The 25,667-nt window shown below is 51.5% G+C and overlaps 1 protein-coding gene and 1 long non-coding RNA gene across 2 annotated transcripts in view; both read right to left on the reverse strand.

Annotated features, from left to right (window-relative positions):
* Window positions 1-5,590: 5,590 nt before the first annotated feature.
* LOC131919527 (uncharacterized) lies at window positions 5,591-6,649 on the reverse strand. Its single transcript, XR_009381276.1, has 2 exons — window positions 6,391-6,649; window positions 5,591-5,723 (listed from the first exon to the last, which is right to left on the reverse strand). It is a non-coding gene; the product is annotated as an uncharacterized LOC131919527 (long non-coding RNA).
* Window positions 6,650-14,793: 8,144 nt separating this feature from the next.
* The window catches only part of LOC131919063 (potassium channel subfamily K member 17-like), a 20,167-nt gene continuing 9,293 nt past the window's right edge, over window positions 14,794-25,667 (reverse strand). Inside the window, exons 2-5 of the mRNA XM_059273121.1 lie at window positions 24,836-25,079; window positions 22,000-22,114; window positions 20,024-20,146; window positions 14,794-14,939 (exon numbers count right to left, since the gene is read on the reverse strand). Of these exons, the coding sequence (XP_059129104.1) occupies window positions 14,794-14,939; window positions 20,024-20,146; window positions 22,000-22,114; window positions 24,836-25,079 (628 nt within the window). The remainder of the gene's footprint in view (window positions 14,940-20,023; window positions 20,147-21,999; window positions 22,115-24,835; window positions 25,080-25,667) is intronic.

The raw sequence follows: 25,667 nt of genomic DNA on the forward strand, positions 1-25,667 counted from the left end.
TAGGACCCACACATAGGATGAGGGGTGGTGAGAGATGAGAGTGGGAGCCTTCAGACCTCTAGGTACAGAGACAAGGGCTTGTCTGTGGTGACAGAGAAGCCCTTACAGGACAATACCCCAGGGGAGATAGGTAGGGTTAGACAGAGGTGGCCTTAGAGGTAGGCCATTGCCAGCACTGGGGGACCCCAAGGCCATCTTTTGGGCTTTGCTTGTGTGTGAAATCACTGAGGTGATTGGCAGAGGCATGAAAGATCCAATCTGATATTCTCTCTCTCTCTCTCTCTCTTTCTCTCTCTCTCTCTCTCTCTCTCTCTCTCTCTCTCTCTGTCTTTCTCTCTCTCTCTCTCTCTCTCTCTCTCTCTCTCTCTCTCTCTCTCTCTCTCTCTGTGTGTGTGTGTGTGTGTGTGTGTGTGTGTGTGTGTGTGTGTGTTCGTAAGTATGTGGAAACCAGAAACCAGAGGACAACCTCAGCTGTTTTTCTTCAGGAGCTTGCCACTTATTTATTTATTTATTTATTTATTTATTTATTTATTTATTTATTTATTGAGACAGATGTCTCTCACTGGCCTAGAACTTGACAAGTAGGCTAGAAAGACTGGCTGCAAGCCCTGAGGATCCACCTATTTCCACCCCCTTAGCATAGGGATTTCAAGCACAGGCCACTGCACCCAGCTTTTCTCAGACATTCTGGGGATTGAACACAGGTTCTCCTGTGTGCACAGTAAGCCCTGTATCTACTGAGTCAGCTCCTCAGCCCTACCCATCCCCCAGGCTCCTGAGCAGAGAAAGGACAATAAGAACAGTAAGGGACACCAGGTATTCTTGAGGTGGGAAAAGTAGGTGCTTGGGCTGGGAAGATGTCACAGTTAGAAGCCAGTCAGTGGGAACTCGTAATAAATCGGCCACAGTGAGAGCGGAGAGGAAGAGGCCAAGCATGAATTTAGGAAAACTACCATGTGCCAGGGACTGTGAGAAGAGGACAGAGGCAAGTTGTCCATTCAGTCTTCTAGAAGGTTCTGAGGACAGTTCTGAGATATAACCCATGTAACATACAATCAATCATTGTAAGGTACAGTCTAGTGGCTTTTAGTCTATTCATGAACAAGGGTGACCGTCTCCACAGTCCATTCTAGAATATTCTCATCATCATGCCTGGTTTATGTGATATTGGGGATGAAACCCAGGGCTTCATACAAGCTGGGTAAGCATTCTACCAACACCATTCTTGGCCCTTTAAATGGAGCTGTCTGGGCAACCATGTGCACAGTGGTTGCTGGTACCAGGACAGAGACCTCTACTGGGTCTGTTGATGTTTCTGAATATTGTAGTAGAAACTTCTAGTATTTTCCAAGCCTTTCATTTGTCAGTCTTTTATAACTTGTTACTTTGTCAAGTAGCTAGAAGACTACATTTCCCAGTTCCTCTTGCAGTGAGACATTCCAGTGTGATTTTGTTCTATCACTGAAATACAAGAAGTCTAAAGGGGGATCGGAGTATGGTGCATACTCTTTTCTTCTTCTCTTATGGAGTGCAGACAAAATGGCAGGAGCTCAAGCAGCCATCGTGAGCCATGAGAGGAGACAGAAGGAAATAATCCTGGCGGTTAGGCGGGGGGAACTCAGAGGAGAATCACATAGCTCAGAAGGTGGAGAGACATCAGATTTAGCTGGCTGCAGGAATGTTGGTAGATACTGACCAAAGCCGAGCTGAGTGGTACTTGGATGGCAGATCTGGTTCCAGAACTGGAGTTCCCACCTCTCAGCCCCACACAGAAGCCCCAGTGCCTGTCCTTGGAGACCTTTTATCCATAACTGTCAGAATTCTTGGGGGTTTACCCAATCCTCAAGGCTCAGTGTGAGCACTAGGCCAGAGGGCTGGAACCTCCAGCCCCAATCCACCTGCACCTCAGGGCAGTGGGCCACTACCTATCTAAGCATCTCCAGGGATTCACGAACAGTCCAGCCCTCCCCAAGCTCAGAAAAAGTATCTTCCATGAGTCCCATGTGTAAGTAGTTAGATTTCTTCAGCCATGGCCCCAGGTTCCACAGAGAAGACATGTCCCTATGGAAGAAAGGAGGGAAAAATGAAGGAAGAAAGGAAGGGAGGGAGGAAGGGAAGAAGGGAGGGAGGGAGGAAGGAAGGAAGGAGAGAAAAAAGGTTAGCCAAGGAGGAGCAAGGAGAGGGTAGAGTGCTGTGGAGCACATCTTTATTAATCCCAGCACTCAAAAGGCGGAGCCTGGAGGATCTCCATAAGTTCAAGGCCAGCCTGGTCTACACCATGAGTTCCAGGCCAGCCAGGGGGCTACAGAGTGAGATTTTGTCTCAGAAAACAAACAAACAACAAAACTAAACTAAACTAAACTAAAAGTGAGAGAAAGACAGACCAGTTGATTGACTGGTTCCAAATTCTCCAGGCTTTCTCGAGCCATCCTTGACTTCCCCTTTTCCAAGGTGCCATTGGCCTAGCACTTCCCAGGGCTAGGCCTGCCCAGTGAGCACGGGAAGGCTATTCGGAGTGGTTTGGCAATGCAAAGATGTAAGTCACAATACCCGGCTTGATCCACTTTCTTAATGCAGAACTTTCACCTCCTGATCCAAGACGGCTGTTGAAATACCAACCATCACATCTGTATTCTAACAAGGCTGGAAGAACTAAAGTCCAAAAAGAGGGGTAGCTCTCTCTTTAAGGACAATTTTCAGAGGTTGGCCAGACACCTCTGACTAAATTGGTGAACACTGGTTCTCTCTCCCTTCTCACACAGCATGTGAGCTGTCCCTGTGACGAAATAAATGCCTGCTGGAAACAAACCGAGGGAGGAGGGGCTTATTTACACTCAGGGTTTCAGTGGGATCAGACCTGGGCTCCCCAGCCCCAGGCTCGTGGGAAGAACACCATGGCTGTGGGTGAGTGGTGGAGAGGCTATTCATGCTTTGGCAGACAGGAAGCAGAGAGAGGGGAACACAGGAAGGGACCTGGACAGGATACAGCACAAGAATATGTCCCTAGTGACCTGCTTCCTCCAAGTAGGCCCCACCCCCTACCAATAACGACCTGCCAATAACACCATGTGACTTCATCAAGGAATGAGCCTTGCACCAGGCTGGAGCCCTCAGGATCTAATCATTTCTGAGAATACCCACAATCACCCCCAGGGGTGTGTTTGAGTCGCTCCCAAGTTATTTCTTTTTTTTAAAACGATTTACTTTTTATTCTTAATGATGAATAAGTTTGTGTCTGTGTGGGTATGTGTCATGCCTTTAGAATCCAGAATAGGGTGTCAGGTGCCCCTGAAGCTGCAGTTACAGCCAGTTGTGAACTGCCCAACGTGAGTGCTAGGAAAGGAAGTTGGGACTCCTTAACCACTGAGCCATCCCTTCAGCCCACTAGATATTTCTTAATCCAGTAAGGCTGACCATTAAAATAAATCATTACATACAGTGATGAAATGTATAACTGGTCAGCTTTTTCTGTTTGTCTTCTTTCTTTGAGACAAGGTCTTACTTAGCCCAGGCTACCCTCAAACTCACTATGTAACCAAGGCTAGTCTTGAACTCCTTGTCCTCTTGCCTCAACCTCCTGAGTGTAGATATTTCAAGTGTATGCCACCATGTGATGCTGGGAATCAAATCCAAGGCCTTGTGTAAAGCCAGTCAACTTCTTTACCAACTGAACTGTTTCCTCAGCCCACCCTAGGCCACTCTTACCATCTCTTCCTCTCAGTGCTGTGAGGCAGCTACTGCTTCATGTGAGAGGTGGGGTGTCGGGGATACTGAAAGCTTAAGCAACTTGCCTACCGCCTGAGAGCCAGTGAGCTGCAAACAGCTGGGTCCCGAGCGTGCATGCGTGCATGTGTGCATATGTTCAAGCGCACATGGGCCTGGCCTGGAGGAGGAAAGGCCAAGCCAGAACTACTGCTCTCCTCGTGGGCCCTGCTCTGAAATGAGCTCACACATCACACTTGTGGTTCCCTGGGAAAATAACACAATCTCATGAGTAGTCAAAACAGCAGTGTTGGTGTGGCTTGGTGTTAACCACTGGCCTCCTCCCTTCAGGCTCGTTAGCTGTACCTGGCCCAGGGCTGGCGCCTCACCCACCCCAAGGCCTCCTTCCTTCAACACTCTGGCTCCAGGCCTGTAACCTCCACCCTGAGAAGCCTCCGTGACCTCTGCTCTGGGTGGGACCCAGCACTCCCCAGATCTCCACAACCTCTAGGGCAGGAGAAGCCCTGGCTCTCCTTCAGCTTTGGAGGGAGGATGCCAGGGCCTTGTGCTTACTGGACATGCTTTCATCCTCTGGGTCGAACCCCCAGCCCTCTCCTCATCCCTCCCTCCCTCCCTCCACTCTCCCTTCCTTTCATCTTTCAATTTTTGAAACAGGGTCTCATGTAGCCCAGGCTGGCCTCCCACTCACTGTGTAGCCAGGGATGACCCTAAACTCCGGTCCTCATGTCTGCACATCGCCAGTGCTGGGATGACAAGCGTGGCCACCACGCCTGGCTTGTGATGAAGGTCCTCTGGTCACCCTGGCTCCTCCTCAAGCTCTTCTCTCCCCTTGTCTCTTTACCTTCCCCACTCTCTGTGCCTCCCATCCACTCCTCTTTTCTCTTCCCTCACTTCCTTCTCTTGCTCATGCCTCTCCACTCTTGATCATTCCTACATCTGTGTCTCAGCGTTCCGAGGTTCTTCTAAGTGGTTCACCCAAAACCCCCTTCTCCTCACCTGTCTTGCGGCACCTCCCCCTCAACACACACACCTGGGCAGGCATTCCCTCTGCTGCCACGCCTCCTTCACCTTGTGTGAGTGATTAGGGGGATCATGGCTGACGCTGGCAGTGCCCACCATGGATCCACCATTCCCATGCGCTCTGCGGGCCTCCAGGCCACAGAGCTGGGAGTTAGTGCCTCTGCACTTCCTGAGCAGACCCTGTTCATTTCCCCAGCAGAGGCTGTCTCAGGAGGCACGCTTTCCTTAGCCTTACAGGGGAACTGATCTGGCTGTCCACAGCAGCCACCTGCTTGCTGCTGTTCTGTGAGTCACTTTCAACTCTTCTGTAATTCTGTGGTTCGAGTTGGTTCCCAAATAAGCTGCTTGTGACCAGATGCAAAGAGCGGATGTTAGAGAAGGTGTTATGAATTATTGTGCGCAGGGACGGGGGGGGGGACCCCGAGAGTATCCGGTGCATGCAGGGCAACATGCTGGGCAGATGCAGCAGTGACCTGGGCAGATGCATGCCATGCGGGCATGGTGGCAGCGGCAGCCAGTAATTCACAACCCAGATGCTGCATCCACGTGGAGAGTTTATTATAATAGAGAGATGAAGGAAAGAGATGATAGGAAAGAAAGAGAAAGAGAGAGAAGGAGAGAGAGAGAGAGGTTGAGGGTGTGCACCTCGTGGGAGAAAAAGCAGAAGAGAGAGAGAGAGACAGGGGAGGAGTTTTTCCTTAGAATGAGGCTTTTACATCAGGATGCAGGGTGGCGCCAAGAGGTGGGATTTCAAGGGGCAGGTCAGAATATTAACATTCCTCTGTTTTGATTATTATAAAGAGTTGAGTTATGGGAGCAAGTGGGGGAACGGAACAAGGGCGCTGAATTCTTGAGGCTACTTTAATCTGACAAGGGGCGAAGTGGGGAGGAGGGAACCGGGAGTCACGCATGGCAGAAGATCTCAGGAACATCCCTTGAGGGAGCTGAGGAGGCAGGTTGCAGCAGTGGTGTTCAGGGGCCTGGGAGAAATGGCATGCCAAATCAGGAGTATAGAAGCCATGACATCTGCTATTTCTCTGGAGGTCAGGCGGGAACAATGAATCTGCAAAATATGCTCAAAAAATAGGTGGGGTCAGAAATGGGCTCTGGAGATTGTTAGTTTTCATCAGACCAGATTTCTTGTTGCAGTAGCAAAACTTTTCCCAGGAGCCTGTAGGTATCTGTAAGACAGCTGGAATGGATTTACATCAAGGCAAAAAGGTTAAAAATCATTTAAGGACTCTTAAGAATTCTCTGTAGTCAGTGTTCTATCAGTTTATCAAAGCTGTATTTATCAGCATTAAAACTTTGAACTTCTGGAGTTATATCTGAAGTTGGTCTATCCTGTACCGTGAAGTCTGTGAATGAAGCATTCCTGTCTGTAATTGGAGAGCATATATATATATATAATCTTAGGATTGGGGCTGTTAAACTGATACCCTAGTCATCAAACACCGTCAGATCTGAGAAGGATAAATTTAAGAAGGAGTAAGGCAGCTTTCCAGCTACCTAGGCAGCAACCCCAAATCTCTTTGTGGTCACTGGGGCAGGGGACAATAGCCTCAAAGGCAACATTTGTTCAGCTGATAGGCCCAGAAGATGTGACAGATTTTTTCCTGGAGTAGAAATTTGGGGAGACTGACCCACCTTGACTTTGCAGTATGGAGCAATCGGTCCTCCATTGCTCCTCTTATTCACTGTCTGGACAGGATCTCAGCTTTTTGCTGCATGGCCAGCCTTGCCATGAGCTTCCAGGTGGACGTTCTTCTGCGGCCATCTATCTTCTTGGAGGAGACACAGGATGCTGCCAGGAGCTGACATGTCTCTTTATCATAAAAAGCTTTTATATTAAATGCCATGTTCTCAGATCTCTATAAGTGTTTGAGGACAGGGGGAACAAAATCTGTTAGATGTATTTATAACTTTGAGAGCATATATATATATATATATATATATATATATATATATATATATTACTTAAATCTGAATATACAGGTTTTCCAGTTAGTTACAGCTTAATGAAGTTAGCAAGGACAGGAAGGCTCACATTCTTTTTTTTTTTTTTTTTTTTTGGTTTTTCGAGACAGGGTTTCTCTGTGTAGCTTTGTGCCTTTCCTGGAACTCGCTTTGGAGACCAGGCTGGCCTCAAACTCACAGAGATCCACCTGGCTCTGCCTCCCGAGTGCTGGGATTAAAGGCGTGCGCCACCACTGCCCGGCTGAGGCTCACATTCTTAAGCCTGAATAGACCTTGAGTAAGAACAGACATTCTTCAAGCTGTTGGCAGTGATATCTGACTCTACTACCATTTTTAAGGCCCTGTAGCTGTAGTTCTGATCTTTGAGTACAGCCAGATTATAATCCTAAATGACTTATATAGAAATAATTATTTCTTAAGCTGTCTCCTGAGAAGGCAAAGAAGAGTGACATGGGAATGATCCCAAAGCTGAATGAGAACAGGAGAAAAGGGGCTTGTGAGTCAGGGTACAGCCCAACTCTGAGAAAAGGAAAAGGACCCTCTTGGTGGACTCTATGCCAGGGTTTCCATTCCTAACCTAGCCCTCCAGCCTGTCCTGGGAACAGGGAACATAGGGTGATGTATTCTCCATAGCTGCTTCAAGCTGAAACAGGGCCCAGATGGTCAGGAGCACTCTGGCTAGTTAAAGGTAAGGAGGGAACCCAGGCATGTGGTCATCTGACCTGGCTGTAGAAGCAGGGAACAATCACGTTTGTCTGGGCTGGGGTCCACATTACGTAGACAAGAGTCTCTGCTGACGTCCGTAGCAGGGAAAGCGCTGTAGATTGTGGTCCACAACTGCTGCTCTGACGTTTCTGCCAGCCTGCTGAGATATAGACTAGAGACGGGAGTTAAAATGTATGAATTTATTTGGAGCCTTTTGGCCCATGGTCTTACTGACTGGAAAAGGGAGACCAGGAGGGAGAGAAATATCATCCTCAGGAATAGACAGATGAGGGGGAAAAAATAAAAGTTTTAGATAAATTAGTATCACCAATCAGTACTGAAATCCATATCATGGAAAAGCAGGTAATAAGTAGCCAAGGAAAATTTAAAATCCTGAGCTTGTGACCCAAAGTGTATCAGAATTGTATTAATGTTAAAATATGAAATTTAAATTTAAAATCTTAATATAATGATACCACCTGCAAGTGATTCTGCTGATGCCCTGGAGGGGAGCGCATACATCTCTGGCTGCGGGCCATGACTGGACTTCTGCCCCACCCAGACGGCTGGAGCCTGAGAGAGGCAGCTGGAGAATGCCGGCCAAGGCACTGGGTGCCCTGCCCATGCTGCCCTTAGTAAAGATGGCGGTGAGGTCATATGACTTGCCTGTTTTGACCTTAGCCAAGACAGCAGCTAGACCATGCAGTTGCCCTTATTTAAGATGGCACCATCTGATCACATGATGGTCCCTACCAAATATGGCACCTGACCACGTGTTCATGTGGGTTTTTTTTTTTTAAATAAACTGAACAGATAAGGAACAGATAAATTAAAGCATTTAAAAGTCAGTAGAGCCAGGCCTTGGTGGTGCACGCCTTTAATCCCAGCACTAGGGAGGCAGAGCCAGATGGATCTCTGTGAGTTTGAGGGCAACCTGGGCTACCAAGTGAGCTCCAGGAAAGGCGCAAAGCTACACAGAGAAACCCTGTCTCAAAAAACAAAAAAAAAGTCAGTCAGCCCAGGTGGTAGTGGTGCACCACCTTAAATCCCAGCACTCAGGAGGCAGAGCCAGGTGGATCTCTGTGAGTTCAAGGCCAGCCTGGGCTACAGAGTGGTTCCAGGACAGACTCCAAAGCTACACACAGAAACTCTGTCTTGAAAAACCAAAAAAAAAAAAAAAAAAAAAAAAGTCAGAAATAAATATAAATGGCCATATCAATCATACATTTCCATTCGCACATAGGAAATAGACTTTGTGAAAGAAAGATGGAGAAGTAGAAGTGCAGCCTGGTGGGAGAGAAGGACCGCCTCCCCCCCTTTGGCTGCCGCATGGTGTGAGCAGCTGCAGAGGAACCAAGCTATGGAATCCACGCCATGGGTCAGTGGCAGTGGTGGGGGCGCGCGGGCAGGGCGGGGGGCATGGGCGATCTTCCCACAATGAGGTATAAGGCCCAGCAGACTGACCTCCGGCATCCAGGGGGTCAGCAAGGGCCAACGATAATGGCGTAAGATAGCCAATGGACTTTCATCATAAAGGCTATGGGCTGTGGAACTGAGTGGGCACAAGCGTCTCCATATGCCGTCACACAGGGACGGGCCGAAGTGCTTAGAGCCCCAAAGACACACGGTACCAGCGAGCAAAATGAGACAAATCCTCACTTGTGGGAAAATGGCCAGAAGGGAAGGGAGGAATCTTACCAAGAATCCCCCGGTGGTACAGGATCCCAGAGCCTATCAGATTGCCAGTGGGCAGGAGAAAGCAGTGGGGTTGCCTGACGACATTGGTGCCAATGTTATGAATTGTTGAGCAGGGTTTCCCACGCGCGCGTGCAGGGAAATATGCTGAGTAGATGCAGTGGTGGGATGGGCAGATGCACGCCATGTGGGCATGGTGAGGAGAGGGAGAGAGAGAGAGAGAGAGAGAGAGAGAGAGAGAGAGAGAGAGAGAGAGAGACCTGTGAGGACCTGTGAGCAGATCTGCTCCTTGCATAGGGAGGCTGAATCGGGGAAGGCCAGAACATTTGTCCCACAGTTCCTAGGACTACTAGGGGTCTTGGGTGTGGTGCTTCCCCAGAATGACTCCAGGAAACTCGGGATGAGTTGGTCACACTAAGGTTAGGTGACTGGCCCAAGGGCACACAGATTGGAATGATACAGTACTTGAAGAGAACCCGGATAGGATTGGGACGCACAACTTAACAAATTGTCTCATGCTCCAAAGGCCTTTGACATGAGTGGCTTCCTGCTCGGAGGCAGGAGGATCACACTCTGAACTGCTAGGCCTTTCTGTGACAGCAAGGTGTCGTAAGACAGGAAACCTTTTCCTTCTCCCTTGTCACTGTCCTCAACAGGACAGACTCACGCACAGGTGACTTGTCTCATGGGTGTCTGGTAGTATGACAGGGTTTCTACTATCTTGACATTGTCTTATCCCGGACTGGAGTGCCTCCAGGGCCAGGGTGACTGCGCGTCACTCTCCACAGAGTTAGTTCCTGCTTAAGGCTCTGTTCCTGCTGCTGTGAGAACCTGATGCTCTGGGTAATGGACCTAGCAGGTCTTTGCAGGGAACAGCTGGAACCTTCCCCAAGGGTGCATTAGGGGACATAATGTAGAGGCAATGTCCAGTGTCAGGGAATTAGCTCTGAAGATGGTGTGGCTTCCAGTAATGGCAATAGTGGGCAGTCTAATGCTGGGGCCAGAGGGATGAGGGAAGACTCAGATCCCAGCACCCTACCCAGGCACCGCACTAAGGAAAGGACCACCCAGATGGACACTGTGTTAAACCAGTTGAGCAGGCCTTACTCAAACCAGAGTCTTCAGGAAGGGAGAAGAATAGACACGTGGATCTCCTCTTGTCTGCAGGATAGATTCCCACACCCCAGTGGGTACTCAAGATTGCAGACAGAGCCCTGGCCATGAGCTTCATGGTATCTGCCACAGTCTATTCAATAACCATGCCAGGGATCAAGTGACTAACAGGTTGGTGGCAGCTATAGAGCAGATAACCTGGCAAGGAAGGACTCCTGTACAGATGGGTCAGAGGATGGTATGGGGAGCTGGTCAGAACGTCTTCGTCTCCAACGCTCTGGACGTGGTGTGGGAAACAGACAGGTCTCTGCTCTGCCTGAATACCAGTGCCAGACCTCAGGCTAAGGTGTTGGGATTGGACTGGGAGCTGTCTTTGTGGCCCCAAGGGAGATTTTACTCAGACAGGAATTTGGCTAGCCAAAGGTGAAGGAAGGCAGGAGACAGGCGCCAGCCCTGTGCTGGGACAGGGAGGGAGGTTGGAGCAGCATGGGTGGGTGGGAAACAGCCCTGTGGGTGGCCTGATGAGGGTGGAGGTCAGCAGGCCTACTTCAGGACAGAGAGCTCCTGGCCTGGAGCCCAGGGTGGGGATCTGGTGAGATAAGGGCCCAGGGTCCTTGGGGATGGGAGTCTCAGCACAGAGTTGGCTCAGTCCTAGGAGTTCACAAGCTTTTGGGTCGAGTACTTCTGTGGCTGGCTTCTAACATTGTTGGATACCCTTCTCCAAGCTGAAGACCCTAAGAAAGAGAGTCGGGGGGAAGGGGACTGAGGCCTAGTGAACTTAAGGCCTGGTGAACGTGGCGGCAGTCTTTTTCCTGAGAGAGAGAGAGAGAGAGAGAGAGAGAGAGAGAGAGAGAGAGAGAGAGAGAGAGAGAGAGACTGTTAATTGGTTGGGTAAGGTGGGGAACCTCCCTGGGGTTAGGGGGCAGATATGGTCAAAGCCCCAGAGCCACCTCCTCTTTCGTAGGTGGTGAGGAGATGTTTGACCTTGTAGAACATGAAGGAAGTCTCTTCTCCCTGTCTACCTTGGAAGGACTACTTTGTATTTGCTGCTGTTCTCCGAACCCAGGGCTTTGTACATGCCGGGCAGGCACTTTACCATCAAGCTGCATCCCCAGCTCTCTTCTCACGTCTGCTTTTAAGACAGGGTCTCGACAAGTTGCCTAAGCTACTGCTGAACTCATCCTATAGCCTAGGCTGGCTTTGAACTTACAATTGTTCTGCCTCGGCCTCCTAAGTAGGTAGCCGGGGTTACAGATTTGCACCACGGTGCCTGGCTTGGCTAGAATTTATTTACTCACTATTTGTGTTTGGGGGCAGTGCTTACGTGCCATGGCATGCATGTGGAAACCTGAGGACAACTTACAGGACTTGGCTCTCTCCTTCCACCACGTGGGTCCTGGGACTGAACTTGGTGGCAAGCGTTTTTACTCACTGGACCATTTGCTGGCTTTTTAAAAAAGACGGTGTCTCACCATATATTTCTGGCTGGCCTGGAACTCACTCTGTAGACCGAGCTGGCCTCATATTCACTGAGATCTGCCTGCCTCTGCCCCCTGAGTGCTGGAATTAAAGTCATGTGCCACTATGCCCAGCAACATGTTCTCCCTGGCTTTAGGAACTCTTGTCCCTACAGAAGACTAAGCCAGTGTTCCTGACCATGAAGAGTGGTGCACATTTTTATTCCTAACACATAGGAGGCAGAGGCATGGAAATTAGGAGTTCAGAATCATCCTTAACTATATAGTTTGTTCAAGGCCAGCCTCAACCCCATGAGACCCGATCTCAACAACTCAAAAGCAAACCTAAGCAAAACAAGACCTGGATAACGATAAAGATGTCTTAAAGGGAAGCATCTGTGTGCTTGGGTCATGCCAGAGGCCATGCAGTTAGGACAGTAAGTGCTGGAGGGACAGAAGAGCAAGGTCTGGCTACAAGAAGCATCTTGGAGCAGCTGTGGCTAGTCCCTGGGCCACATCTGCACACTTGGCCCACATTTCTTGGCCTCTGCATTGACGCTCCCCCATGAGTCACTTATGTCCAGAGTCCCTCATCCACGCCAGCATGTGATAGTGTCAGCAGGGAGTCCGCCAGGGGCAGAGCCCAGATCAGCACTGGTTACTGTGGAAGTGGTCAGCAGAGGTGCCACATCAGCTGGGGCCTGCAGAGCAGTGGTTCCTCCTGCCCTGGTCCACCAAGCTGGCTGGGAAGGCATGCGTGTTTGCAGGGGCCGACACACTGCTTACAGGTCTATTCAAGCCTTAGTCATCAGTCCTGGGAGATCTTATCTGTGCTGCAGAGAGAAACTGATGCTCGCCCCTGAGCTTGCCTTGGGTAACAGAGCCTCACAGGGCAGAACCAGGGCTCCCACCCAGGAAGGTGGGCCACAGACCTGCAAGGGCCCGCTTTGGAGCATCCTTCCTGTCTGTGGGCAGTGGGTGGCCACATCTTAGCCTGCCAGGAAGGCAGGACGCTGGTCCTCCTGCAGACAGCAAGTTGAACCCAGACTTTCTACTTAGCCTCTCCCAACGTTCCTGCCTCCCTCTGTGCACCCTTCCCAGTGGCGATTTCTTTTTCTCCTGTTTGGTGTCTGAGACAGGCTAGCCTCAAACTCACGGTGTAGCTGAGGATAACCTGGATCTGCTGACCCTGCGGCCTACACCTTCCCGGGTGCTGGGAGTCCAGGCATGGCCCACCTGGCTGGTTGCAGTCTGGGCAGATTTGGAGGGCAGAACTCCAACACTTCTTCCCATTAATGCACAAGGGCGAGGGTTGGCCAATCAGCAGCCTTCCCTTGGACACCCTCCCTAGATTGTCTCCTGGAAACAAGCACTTCTGAGCACAAGGGGGGGGGGGGGGGGATGGGGGCGAAGGGCTTGCTGGGGACAGTGGTGCTCATCCAAGAGGACCTGGCACGGGAACAAAGGAGGAGAGGCCCATCGAGACTGGCCCTGTCTCCCCCTGAGCGCCGAACTGCCAGGTCTATTTGTGGAGAGTACACCTCTGTCTCACCCTCCATTACTCTGTCCAGACCCAAGGTCTCCGGAAGAGGTCCTGAGCCCTGGCCTTTACTCTGGTCTGGCTCTGGACCTGTCTGGCCTTGGCCCACCTAGGAACAAATCAGATGGCGTAAACAGGATGGTGTAACAGCCGTCCAGGCTTTCTTGGCCCAAAGACTGCCGCTGACCCAGTTCCAGGAGGCCCTACGTCTGAGGGTTTAGCATACAGAGGGCAGAACTCCCATAGGAGACGTGGAGGGAACAGAGTCATGGGTGCCCATAGGGCCAAGAGCCCCACTGGCTCAGGGGAACCCTTGAGCCTGGGTATGCATGGTTGGATTGTGACCACAGCTGGGCAGCTGTGTGAGCTCTGTGTTGCTGTGGTCGCAGCCCCAGAGGAGAGGCGGGAAAACTGCACGCTGCAAACAGATGGGCTCTGTAAACTCAGTCTTTCAAGGCAAAGGACCGAGGGGAGGCAGGATCAGGTCACTGGCCCTGCCATGCTTCTCTGTGGCTTGAGGGAGCTGGAGAGCAAGGAAGGATCCAGTAGCAGCCTGGGTTCTTGCTACACCTGCTGGCTGGATGAGCCCCAGGAATCATCAGAAAGCACCGTGGATTCCTCTGTAGGGTCTAAGGGTAGAGGGGTCCAGGAATCTCTCATTCCCTCTGTCCATCCCCCGACCAATCCTGGGCAAGCGCTCCTGGGGCAGGCATTGCCTCTCTGTGTAGGTTATAGCCTCAGTTGTCTGTTTCTGGATGTGTAAAATTTCGAGTGTAGGCCAGGTGGTGATGGCACACGCCTTTAATCCCAGCACTCGGGAGGCAGAGGCAGGCAGATCTCTGTGAGTTCAAGGCCAGCCTGGTCTGCAGAGTGAGTTCCAGGACAGCCAGGAATATACACAGAGAAACCTGTCTCGAAAAAATAAAAAATAAAAAACAAAAAAGTTTCGAGTGTAGGTTTTATTGTATCATAAGCACCCAAATACTTATTTGAATTTATTGCTTTCACACGAATCAGGTCGAATGGTGTTCAGTTCCATTTTCTCATGATGATGGCATTATAACCAGGAGTCCAAGGTTCTTCTGTCACTGCACAACCAATTTCAGTCATCATGGTCTCTACCTCACAGTGCAATGTGATTGCTGGAGCTCCAGCCATCATGCCAATATTGCAGAAGGCAAGAAGAAAGAAGTAGGGGAAGAGAGGCATTCTTCATTTCGAAAGTCATATCCTATAAGTTGCACGGGATGCAACCTATGGATGGTCTTGAATCATCTAAATGAACCTAGCTGGAAAGAAGGATGGGAAATACTGCTTAAAATCAGAGCTCCAAGAAGGAAGACTCAGCAATGTAGAATACAACTAGTTGTCCTTGTCACAGTCCGTAACCTGAGCAGAAGGTCCCAGATGCTGTGTGACTCCCTCAGAGCCCTCGAAGCAGCTGCTGGCCATGGGGTTTGGACCCTATGTTCCCCTTCTTGTCCTGGCCTCCAGCTTCCGACCTTGACCTTCCCCTTGGACCAGTGTGAGCAATGTGAGCAGGTGCCCATGTCTCCTGGGGTCTCAAACTGGAATAGGATCAGTTTGCTGATCAGAGCCAGCCAGGCCATCCAAAACAGAATCCACAAGGACACGATACTCTTGTTCCACAGAGGGTACTTTCGAGAACTGCCCATTCCTGGGGAAAGGTGAGGTCAGAGGAGGGTAACCTGAGGGGGTGAGACAGAAACTGAGAGTTCTGAGTGGAGTGGTTTTAAAAAATGTATTAAGATTGATTGATTGATTGATTGATTGATTGATTTGGTTTTTTGAGACAGGGTTTCTCTGTGTAGCTTTGCCTGTCCTGGAACTCACTCTGTAGACCAGGCTGGCCTCGAACTCACAGAAATCCACCTGCCTCTGCCTCCTGAGCGCTGGGATTAAAGGCGTGCCCCACTACCAACAAGCAAATTTTTTTTAATTTTTTAATTTAATTAAAGATGTGTGTTTTGCCTGCATGTATATCTGTACACCGTGTGTGTGCCTGGTGCCCTTTGGAAGCCACAAGGAGGTGTCAGATCCGCTGGAACTGGAATTACAGATAGTTGTGAGCCACCATGTGGGTGCTAGGGACTGAACTTAGGTCTTTTATAAGAGCAGCAAGTGATCTTAACCACTGAACCATTTCTCCAGCCCCTGTTTGATTATTTTTGAGACAGGGTCCCAACTAGCTCAATCTAGCCTGGAACTTGTTATGTAGCTAAGGATGACCTTGAACTTCTGATCCTCCTTGCCTCCACTTCATAAGTGCTAGGATTATAGGTGTGTGCCATCACACCCAATTGTAAGAGGCTGGGGCTCGAACCCAGGGCCTCAAGCATGCTAGGGGAACACTCTATCTACTTAGTTACATCCCCACTCTGCATGTTCTGTTTTTGTTATGGCTGAAATGGAGCAGGTAGTGGGAGCCAGGGAGTTTAGGAAGAACCACGGAGCTGCTAGAGAAGTGTCCTGCCTCTGTCCCTTGAAGCTGTGACTGCCATCATTGTGACCATCATGCAGACAGCCCCTGCACCTGGGACAAGGAAGGGCAGTCTCCTCCCTTGGGTTTAGAAACCACCTTAGGTCCCGGCTTCCAAGCCCTCCATTGTTTCCCCAGCACGTCTTGCAACCTTTCCCTCATCCCTGCATCTCTGCCCAGACATCCTTCCTCAGAGAACAGCGGGCCGCACTCTCGAAGTCTGAGGGTCTTTGCTGTGTCCACTTCCTCAGCGGTGACAAAGGAACCCTTTCCCATGACTGTCTCCAGGGTCACGTATCCTAAAACCACTGGGCGCAGCACACTCCCAAGATCTGGAGCTGTTCTTCAAGTGCTTACCCATGATGCCCTGACACACCAGATCAATGATGGGCCTGAAAAAGACGTGGAAGGGGTCGCCGAGACTTAGCTGACTCGGGTCCTAGGCCTGCTCTATAACGTAGTCCCGTGCTCTCTCTCTACTTCCTGGAGCCTGACCCACCTCCTTCTTCAAATTGGGATCCTGTGTTGAGTGGAGATCTGCCTCTTAGGTCCACACAGCCTTTCCTGTCTCGGCCCATCCTCCATCCTGGCCCTGCATCAGACCTGGCCAGTATCCCTGTCCCTGGCTGGCAGCCTGGATTAAGCTGATAGGGTTATGTGGCTAGCTGACTCCTTTGCGGTACCAAATGAGATCACTGGAACCAGGACCGGACCCAGGCAGCAGCTCCAGCTCCTGGCCGCAGAAGCCGGGGAGGCACTTTCTCCCCTTGATTTCATTTTTTTGGCAGGAGAGTTGGCAGCTGGCAAGGCGCTCCACGGAGCAGCTAAAGCAATTGCAGATGAGGGCCGTGGGAGGAGCTGGTGGCTGGGGTCTAGGGTGACACTGGCTCCCGGCTCCAGGCTGGAACAATGACACCCCATGACCAGGTGTGTGTGTGTGTGTGTGTGTGTGTGTGTGTGTGTGTGTGTGTGTGTGTGATCAGCGTTCTAACCCAAGAAAGAGGCTGGTCCATCCCTAAAGGATCATGAGAGCTGAGGTTTGGGGAAGAGGTGGAGAAATTTCCAAAACACTTATGGTTTGGGAATCCACCCTAGATTTGCCCTGACTTGCCTGCAAGGGCCTTAGACAACTCCCTGCCCTTCTCCAGGCCTCAGTTTCTCCACGTACATAAGCAAGAGCCCTTGCAGGTGAAGCAGCCTGGGCTCTCTGTGGGGTCCTCTGTGGAGATGCTGGACAGCTGAAGAGGACCCCAGAGGGCCACGCTGCTCTCTCCGCAGCCCCTCTGGCATCCAGGACTTTGGACTGGCTCAGGGCGGGAGCTGCAGTGCAAAAGGCTGACGAGGTTGTCCTGCCTTCCTCACAGTGACTTCCTGGGTAGAGAGACCCTGGTGGCCCCTTCACTCCTACGGTCACAGGCGATGGCACCACGCCCCTGCCCCTCCCTGGAGGCTGGCTGATGCCTCTCTTCCTCTATCTACAGTGCCAGTGTCTAGGGAATGCTGCCTAGTTGGGAAATTTTCTTCTCTTTTGATTTTTTGAGACAGGATCTCATGATGTAGACCAGGCTGTCTTTGAACTCACGGTCTTCTTGCTTCTGTCTTTTTAAATGCTGGGATGACAGGGGTGAACCACACCTGGGTTTAGTCATAGAATCGGAGTTCCTTCCTAAGACTATGGGAAAACCCTGAAGGTTTTCAAAGTGGTGAAGCATGACATATGATCTTAAATGCCAAGGGGAACAAGAAAAGAGGGTTTATGACTCCCCGAGTGCTAAGCCTCATTACATGGTGGATGGGAACTTTCAGGGTTGTGGAGTGCCCCACCTGCGCAGATTTATGCAACAGTCCTGGCCTGACAGGGGAGATAGCATGGGGACTTCCAGGAAAGTGCTGGTTTGAATGAAAATGGTCCCCATAGGAGTGGCGCTATTAGGAGGTGTGGCTTGCTGGAGTAGGTGTGGCCTTGTTGGAGGAAGTGTGTCACTGGGGGTGGGCTTTGAGGTTTCAAATGCTCAAGCCAGGCCCAGTCTCTCTCTCTCTCTCTCTCTCTCTCTCTCTCTCTCTCTCTCTCTCTCTCTCTCTCTCCCTCCCTCCCTCCCTCCCTCCCTCCCTCCCTCCCTCCCTCCCTCCCTCTCCCTCCCTCTCCCTCTCCTCTCTCTCTCTCTTCCTGCTGCCTGCCAGTTTGGATGTAGAACTCTCAGCTACCTCTCCAGCACCACGTCTGTCTATGTGCCACCATGCTCCCACCATGATGACAGTGGACTAAACCTCTGAACTGTAAACAAGTCCCGATGACATATTTTCCTTTATAAGAGTTGCCAGGGTCATGATGTTTCTTCACAGCAACAGAACTTTGACTAAGACAAGGAGTGTCTCCTGATCCAGGAGGGGCAAGCCTGGTCCTCCATGCTGCTGGCTGCCGCTCTCCTCAGACACATGCTCCTACTATGAGGGTGGAGGGAAGCACCTGACCTATTTGGGAGAATCTGTCCAAGTCAGTTCGTCTGGAGCCACAGGTTGGGGAAGACCAGGCTGAGATATCAGCCCGGTCCCCATATGAAACCCTCCCCTCATGGGAGGAGAAGTCTAAGGCTGAGGGCCTTGAACCCAGAGGCCAGAAGGCAGTGGTGAGCGCCCAGCAAGTCCTAAGCTGGATCCTTGTGGTTTGGGATCCTGAGATCCAGAGAGGGTTTCAGAAACAACTTACATGGTGGAACCAAACAGATTAGAAGTTGTACTTACTGTGCGGTCTCAGGCAGGTTGACTGCTCTGAATTTCGGCTTCCTCATTGTCAAAACGGGAGTGACACTCACTCTGGGTTGTAGGTTGAGTGAGTGGCTTACCACCCCGGCAGAGCCTCTTCTCAACTGTCCGCCAAAGAATCATGGGAGGCCCCTGTTGAACAGAGCTACCATCCAAGTCAAACTGCCAACATTATATCGGCTGGACCCACTTGCAAAAGCTCATCCCAGCAGAGCTTGTGGATTGCTGACACTCCGTCATAGAAGATGAGGGAGCGGAGACTCACTGAACCCTCACCTGGGTATATAGTAGACGGCATATGCTATATAGTGTATAGATCGGGAAAGACTGGGGGGGGTGCTCCAGCTATGTAGCCATGGGGAGTCATCACCCACAATGGGTGAAAACCTTCCAGTGCGACGCTTTGGGGCCCCCTGTCACCCCTCACCTGCGCTCTGCAAGTAAGCCTAGTAAACTCACGGTTCCCCAGGGGGAGTTTGGATAAAAATCGAACTTTGTTTTGTCTTTGAAACCTCAGAAAGAGGGGGATAGGTGTTGCCTAGCCTTGCTCCCCACCTGCCCCCCACCCCCAGCCTCAGGAGAAAATTCTCATGGCAGACCTCTTCACTCCAGGGCACAGGTCTACTGGAGGGTGTGGCATCCCCAAGGCCAGCCTGGTGGTGGAGGAACCTGTGACCTTCACTCTTAGGGGATCTTCAGGGCCAGTAAGGGAGAGAGACGCTAGGCTGGCTAAGGTCAGCCACAGCCACTGCTACAGGGACTGTCCCTCTACTGCCACCTGCTGGAACTTGCCTCCACCGTTTCCTGCAAAGGCAGCCGCCTCTGGGGTGCCCGGGGTGGGATGCATGGGGAAGAGATTAGATAGGTGTGAGACTCTGTGTCCCTCTAGGCCACTGATGTATCCACAGGTAAACCCATGGCCTTGGAGGACAACTCCACACCAGCCAGCAAGAGGGAGGGATGTTAGCCCACCACACTGGGAAAGCATAGAGCCTGCTTAGGCTACAAGCTGTGTCCCAAGTTCACTAAGCACCCACGTGGGATAACAACCAGACACCAGAGATGGATACCAGGCCTAGAAGGTGTAGGCAGCCGAGTCCCACCTGTCATCCTGATCCTGTCAGCTGCCACCGTGCCCAGGCCGGGTCTTGCAGAGCGCAGCACCAGCCCGTGGCTCTGGCTGGAGGAGTGAGAAGGAGGTGCTCCTCTCCCCCATCTCCAACGTTGTGTTCCCCCACATTTCCTGCCAATGGTAGCTTTGACGCCTGCCATCTTTCTCATTCCCACGATGGACATCTTAACGACCAAAGACCCCATTCTTGACTTTGTTCCCCCAATCCTATCAACCCCCCCATTTTCCCCATCCCACCCCTCCTGGTCCTGCACCCCATTTCTACCACAGTCCTTCTTCTGGAAGTGACTCATCCTAGTTCCCGGCCACTCCCTTACCTGCTAGCTGCCCCCAAGCTGGTGGGGCACATCTGTGCACACCACACACACACACACACACACACACACACACACACACACACTGCCACATGAGGTGGCCCAGCCGATTAAGATTGAGCAGAAGAATCCCAAGGAGAGCAAAGAATCTGTAGAAGAGACGGAGAGACTGGGCAGCCATGGTCTGCAGGCTCAGGTTGCCATAGCCTTAGGCAAGAGAGAGGAGTACTTAAAGGGACTCGTCCCCTGGCTCTGCACATGGCCACTGCAGCCCTCTTCCTGCCCCCCTCACCGCCCCCCCCTCCCGCAGGCATTTCCGATAACTATCAAGTGCTCTCTTCTGTCACAGCTGCGTTTCCCGCCCCCGCCCCCTGCCCCCCGCCCCCTGCCCCCTGCCCCCTGCAAGGCTGTGGGACTTTGGACAAGGTCCTTGATATTTTTGAGCCCATTTCCTTGGACTTAAAATGGGGTGCAGACATCCATTTGGCACAGATGCAATGAAGCCACAGTGGGTACGTACTGTAGATGAGAATGTGAACCCTGAGCAGGCAATGTGTACAAGGGCTGAGTGAATGGACAGGTGGATGATGGGAAACTGCTCCATGCTGGCATCTCTCCTGAGAACCACCCCGGGGGGCCTCTTTCTCTGCAGCTCCCATCCTCTCCCTCTTGTTTTGCTTTGTTTTGTTTCCCTTAAAACGGGGTCTCTAAGCCAGGAATGGTGGCACACACCTTTAATCCCAGCACTCGGGAGGCAGAGGCAAGCGGATTTCTGTGAGTTCGAAGCCAGCGTGGTCTACAGAGTGAGTTCCAGGACAGTTAGAGCTACAGAATAGAGACCCTGTCAAACAAAACAAAACAAAAAACAAAACAGAGAAATAGTCTTAGTCAGTAAAGTGGCTGCTTTACAAGCAGAAAGACCTGCTTGCTGACCCCCAGCACCCATATGGAAAGTGTGGTGTCATGTGACTGTAATCTCAGTATCTCAGTACTGGATGTAGAGATAAAAAAAAAAGCCTTGGGACTCTCCAGCCAGCTGGTTCAGCCAATTTGGTGAGTCCTAGATCCCACTCAGTGTCTCAAAAAAAAAAAAAAAAAAAAAAAAAAAAAAAAAAAAAAACAAGGAAGAAAGATGGCTCTGGAGGAAAAATAAAATAGCCTCTGGCACGCACACACACACACACTCACGCACGCACAATACACACACACTTGTATATATTCGTATTAAATAAATAAAGTAAATACATAAATAAAGACGAAACACCACGCTAGCCAGTTAGGCCTTCCAGGGTCTCTGGGAGGTCTATGGAAACCAAGGGACCTTCCGCATACACTGTCTCAAAGGTTGCCCATGCTCCCTGGAGTCCTCAGAGCTCCCTCCTAGAAGCAGTAGCTGAATTAAAACTCCCCAGAGGGCTGTGCATATGTAGTGCAATTCACCTGCTCTCTCTTGGGAGGACAAGGCAAGGAAGCTGGAAGCTTGTAGTCAAGTCATCATTGATGTGAGCCTGCCACCTGGTGGTAAGTCCTGGGTCATGCAGGGGATACCCAGAGCAAGGGCACTGGGGCCACCGACTGGCATTATTCCCTGGGATTCAGGGCTGCAGGAACCCAGGTCTGTTGGCCCATACTGTTTCCAAACAACAGGGCCCAGGGGCCCTTTTGGGGTGGATTCCACCTCAGCCTGGCTCTGGAGGGGAAATGGATCTGGAAAATGGTAACAGGAATGAAAGATGTTGGTGGGCTAAGAGGGATTGTAGGAGGGGCTGGATGGAATGACCAAAGTCCCAAAGGGCTGCAGTCCCCCAACTTTAAAATGTGTACAGTCCCCCTGGTGCCTGGTGAAATGCAGCAATCAAGTCCATGGGTCCTGAGGCAGGAGGTGCTGCTTGTAGGAGGATGGGGGTCATCTGTAGAACTGACTGCTTTACAGGTGTGACACCCTAGACTAGCCCCTGAAATGCCACCACCAGTTCCTCTGCCTCTCAGAGAGGCTCTATCGACTGTCAGGAAGAAGCCACCTCCCCAGCTCCACCTGACTGTCCTCACCTAGCCATTACCGATAGTGGTGATGGTGGACACAGAAAAGAAGAAAGAGCCCACAAATTCCCAGCACCCCAGGCTGGTATTAGTGCCCAGGAGGCTGGTCTCATCTTTATATGCTTGGATGACGTCCTGAAGAAGAGGCTGAAGAGATCAACTGTATCTTGGGAGGGAGGCTGGACCCCTGTACCCCAAGACACACACATACACACATCTATACCCACACCTACACTCACTCTGGCAGCCCTCACATTGCATAGACAAATTCTACCAAGAGAAACCCTTCTTTCTAGAGGGAGGAAGAGAGACGCTCATAGAGAATTTACAGTTAGGTCTCAAACTCAGGACCATGGCTAGTAACATATTCAAGTAGATTCTGTCCAGCCAGCCTCTCAGCATCAACAGTACCTGTATCAGAGACATCCTGAGTGGCATACCCCACCCCCCACCCTAAACTCTCTATCCCAGAGGCAGGACTGGGCCCCTTTCCCCAGCTTCTCTTCCCTATATAACCCAGCCATTTTGGCTACACCAGTCTCTTGGTCGATGTTCTTAGTTCCGGCTCTCCTGGCCCCTTGGCTTCTGGCTCTCCTCTCTCCCCTCCCTGCTCTCCCCACATGGCCCAGCCCATTCTGCCGCCCATGTTCAGTCTGGACCCTTCCAGATGCCTCAGCTTATGTGCTCCCTCATATCCACAATAAACCTTCCTCAGCCCATACCCAGGAGCCGCATGTCCCTGCTTCGTTTTTTTGTTTGTTTGTTTGTTTTGTGTGTGTGTGTGTGTGTGTGTGTGTGTGTGTGTGTGTGTGTGTGTGTTCATTCGCTTACAAGGCTCTAAGGCTCAGAAAGTTACAGGATTGGCAAGGCTCCTCCTCTACATTATATACACAGTAACAATCTGGTGAGGAGAGAGGACTCTTCAGTGTGACCGTTTGCAGGTTGTGTAGTGAGTTCCAGGGATGCAGCTTCTGCGACATCACTCTATTGGGGTGGCTTTTCAGTGATCCAGCTGCCTTTGGATCATCCAGGCTCCTGTTAGTAAACCAGACACACTCATTGGTTCGTCCAGATAGACATGGGTCGGATTGTTCCTTTGGTGCCCTAACTAGGATGAAGAGAATTGTGTTCATGTGTCCCCAGGAAACTCACACAATATCTCACTCTTTGCTCCAAGCCTGGACAGGGCAAGGAGTCTCTACCCTTCATACCAACCAGGGGCTCCCCAGAGGCAGGGATCATGACAGCCCTTCCACTCCACATCCTAGAGCTGGGTTCTGGGCTATCTCCCAGATGTAACTACTCATTTACTATCCAGCTCCGTCCTAGTCTTGCAGGAAGCAGGAAGGTGGGTGTCACTGGACGATGACAGAGACATGATCTCAGCCTTCAGTGGGACAGAGGAAAACTGAATTAACTCTGACATGTGCCATCAAAGCTGTTTCAGATGTGAAGGAGGCTGTGTAGAAGTTGATCAATGTCTACATGCCTCAGTTTCCTTATCTGTAAATATTAACATTGGCTAATCCTTTCTGTGAAAGTTGAATCTGTGCAACACAGCTGGGAATTCTGGGAAAGATCCACACACATAGGTGTACCTAGAAGCAGCCTCTGGGTGGCCAATGGCCTCAGCTCTTGGCTGTGCAGCCTTGCATTCATACTTAGCCTCTCTGAGCCTTGCCTCATCTCTAAATGGGGATGATAGTCTGCTAGTGAGACCCCGGAAGAGATGGGGGCTGGGCAAGGAAGGGCTGCAACATATGTATTCACTGATGGTGGTGGTTATGGGCAGATACAGTCCCCACCCTGCCTAGCTCCAGATCCTGCCCAATTGGCTCATCCAAAAGTTTGGAAGTCTATCTCCACCCATCCGATCCCAATAATTTCCTCTTCCCTTTCCAGTATCTTGCTTCAGCTAAGAGACTTGGGACACAGGTCCTGCCCCTCTCTGAAAAGGAGCCATTGCAGGAGTGTGAAGATTCTGCACCCAGGCATGTGGGTCTAAGTTCTGTCCCTCCACCCTTGGCAGAGGGATGTGGAGCAGGATTTTAATGTGAACACTGATTTGCTCAGCTGCTGGCCCCCTTGGCCACAAATGGAAGAGAGTTCCATGAGAAGCCCTGCCAGGATGAACCACCTTCTGCCTCCCTACCCTACAGCATCCTCATCGGCTGAGGAGCCTCTGGCTCCCATGATCTCTTCACCTTCCCCTACCCACCCTTTTTAGCCCTGTCTGACCTCCAGGCAAGCTGGTCTCAACCCTGGATCCAACCCAAGTCTGCTCATTCCCAGCCCCTCTCTCCTTTGTCCCTGTAGGGGCAAGCACACTTTGACCCTAGTTTACCCACCCCTATTGGCTGAGCCCTCTCTCAAGTGCAAAGGGTCCTGTCCCTCCTTAGACCCTAGTCTCGCCCCAAAGGTTCCTATTTGCCCCTCCCCAACCCTTTGGAAGAGGCTAGGCGTGGTCTTTCATTCATAGCCCTGTCCCAATAAGTCCCACACAGGACTGTCACAATATCAAATGCTACCTGACCCTATCCGACAGCCCTGTATCTTATGACCCAGGAAAGCACATCTTTTGTATTCCTTATTTCCAAATTTAGGACCGCTGTGTTCCTACAAGGCTAGCCATGCCCGATCATTTCCTAAAGAATGGAGGCCTTTTCCGTTGCTGTTCGGGCCAATGCTCTGGTCACCCACCCGCCAACTGCACAGCCCTGCTGTTCCCAGGCCTATGCCCTCCACCTCTCCATGGAGTAACAGCTCCCCAGCACTTCACTACCCCGGGCCAGAGCATCCTTCATCCCTATCCTGCGACCCCTGTCCCATCCCTTCTTTCCCAGGCTGGCCGCTAACCCGGACCAGCAGGTCTAGCGCCGGGCCATCCACACTCGTGTAGTTGTGTAGCAGCTCCCACTTGTGGCCCTGGAAGCTGCGGCTGGGGTCCCGGGCCGTGCGACCCTCCAGCGCCCAGAACACACCAGTTGCCAGCACCAGGTAAGCCAGATAGGAAAGCAGCAGGAGCCCGGTGCCCCGCACCCCGCAGGCCCCAGCCCACCAAGGCGCTGCGGGAGATCGCAATCGGCAGGTGATGGAGAGACTGGAGCAGATGGAGAGGTCAGAGCTCGGGAGAGCTACGGTGGACAGGAATCCAGGCTGGGCAGGAAGGGGCAGGAGGGGCCCCTTCTCTAAGCAACCGCCTTCCTGTTCCCCTGCTAAGGAGTGCTGGAGGATGGGATGGCCCTACCCACCTTCCAGGATCCAATCCCTGGGGCAAAAAAAGACCACTCCCAGAAGAGTGTGGAGTGCCCACCCCACCCCCACCCCACCTCCACATCAGAGGGAAGGAGGGGGCTGCGAGGTAACCACAGGCAGGGGAGGGAAGGCCCAGGACTCCCCACCCTCTCCCCAGCGGTTCCCTCTAGTAGGGGAGACTCCTGCCATCCACTGTGCAGAGAAATAGAAGCAAGTTTATTGTTACAGGACTCCTGCTCAAGTTGAGGGCCGGGACTTCTCAGAGTGCTAGCATCACCCTAGGTCTACAGCCAGTGCACTCAAAGAAATAAAAAGGACCCCAGCTGGGTGTGGTTCGTCTGTGGGTGGCAGGCTGGAGAACAGGAACAGGGCTTGTCCCTTGCTGCTTTGGAAGGAGGTCCTTGTGTCTCCATCCCCTCACAACAGAAGCAGG

Source organism: Peromyscus eremicus, chromosome 9 (genome assembly GCF_949786415.1).
Source record: "Peromyscus eremicus chromosome 9, PerEre_H2_v1, whole genome shotgun sequence".
NCBI lineage: Eukaryota > Metazoa > Chordata > Mammalia > Rodentia > Cricetidae > Peromyscus > Peromyscus eremicus.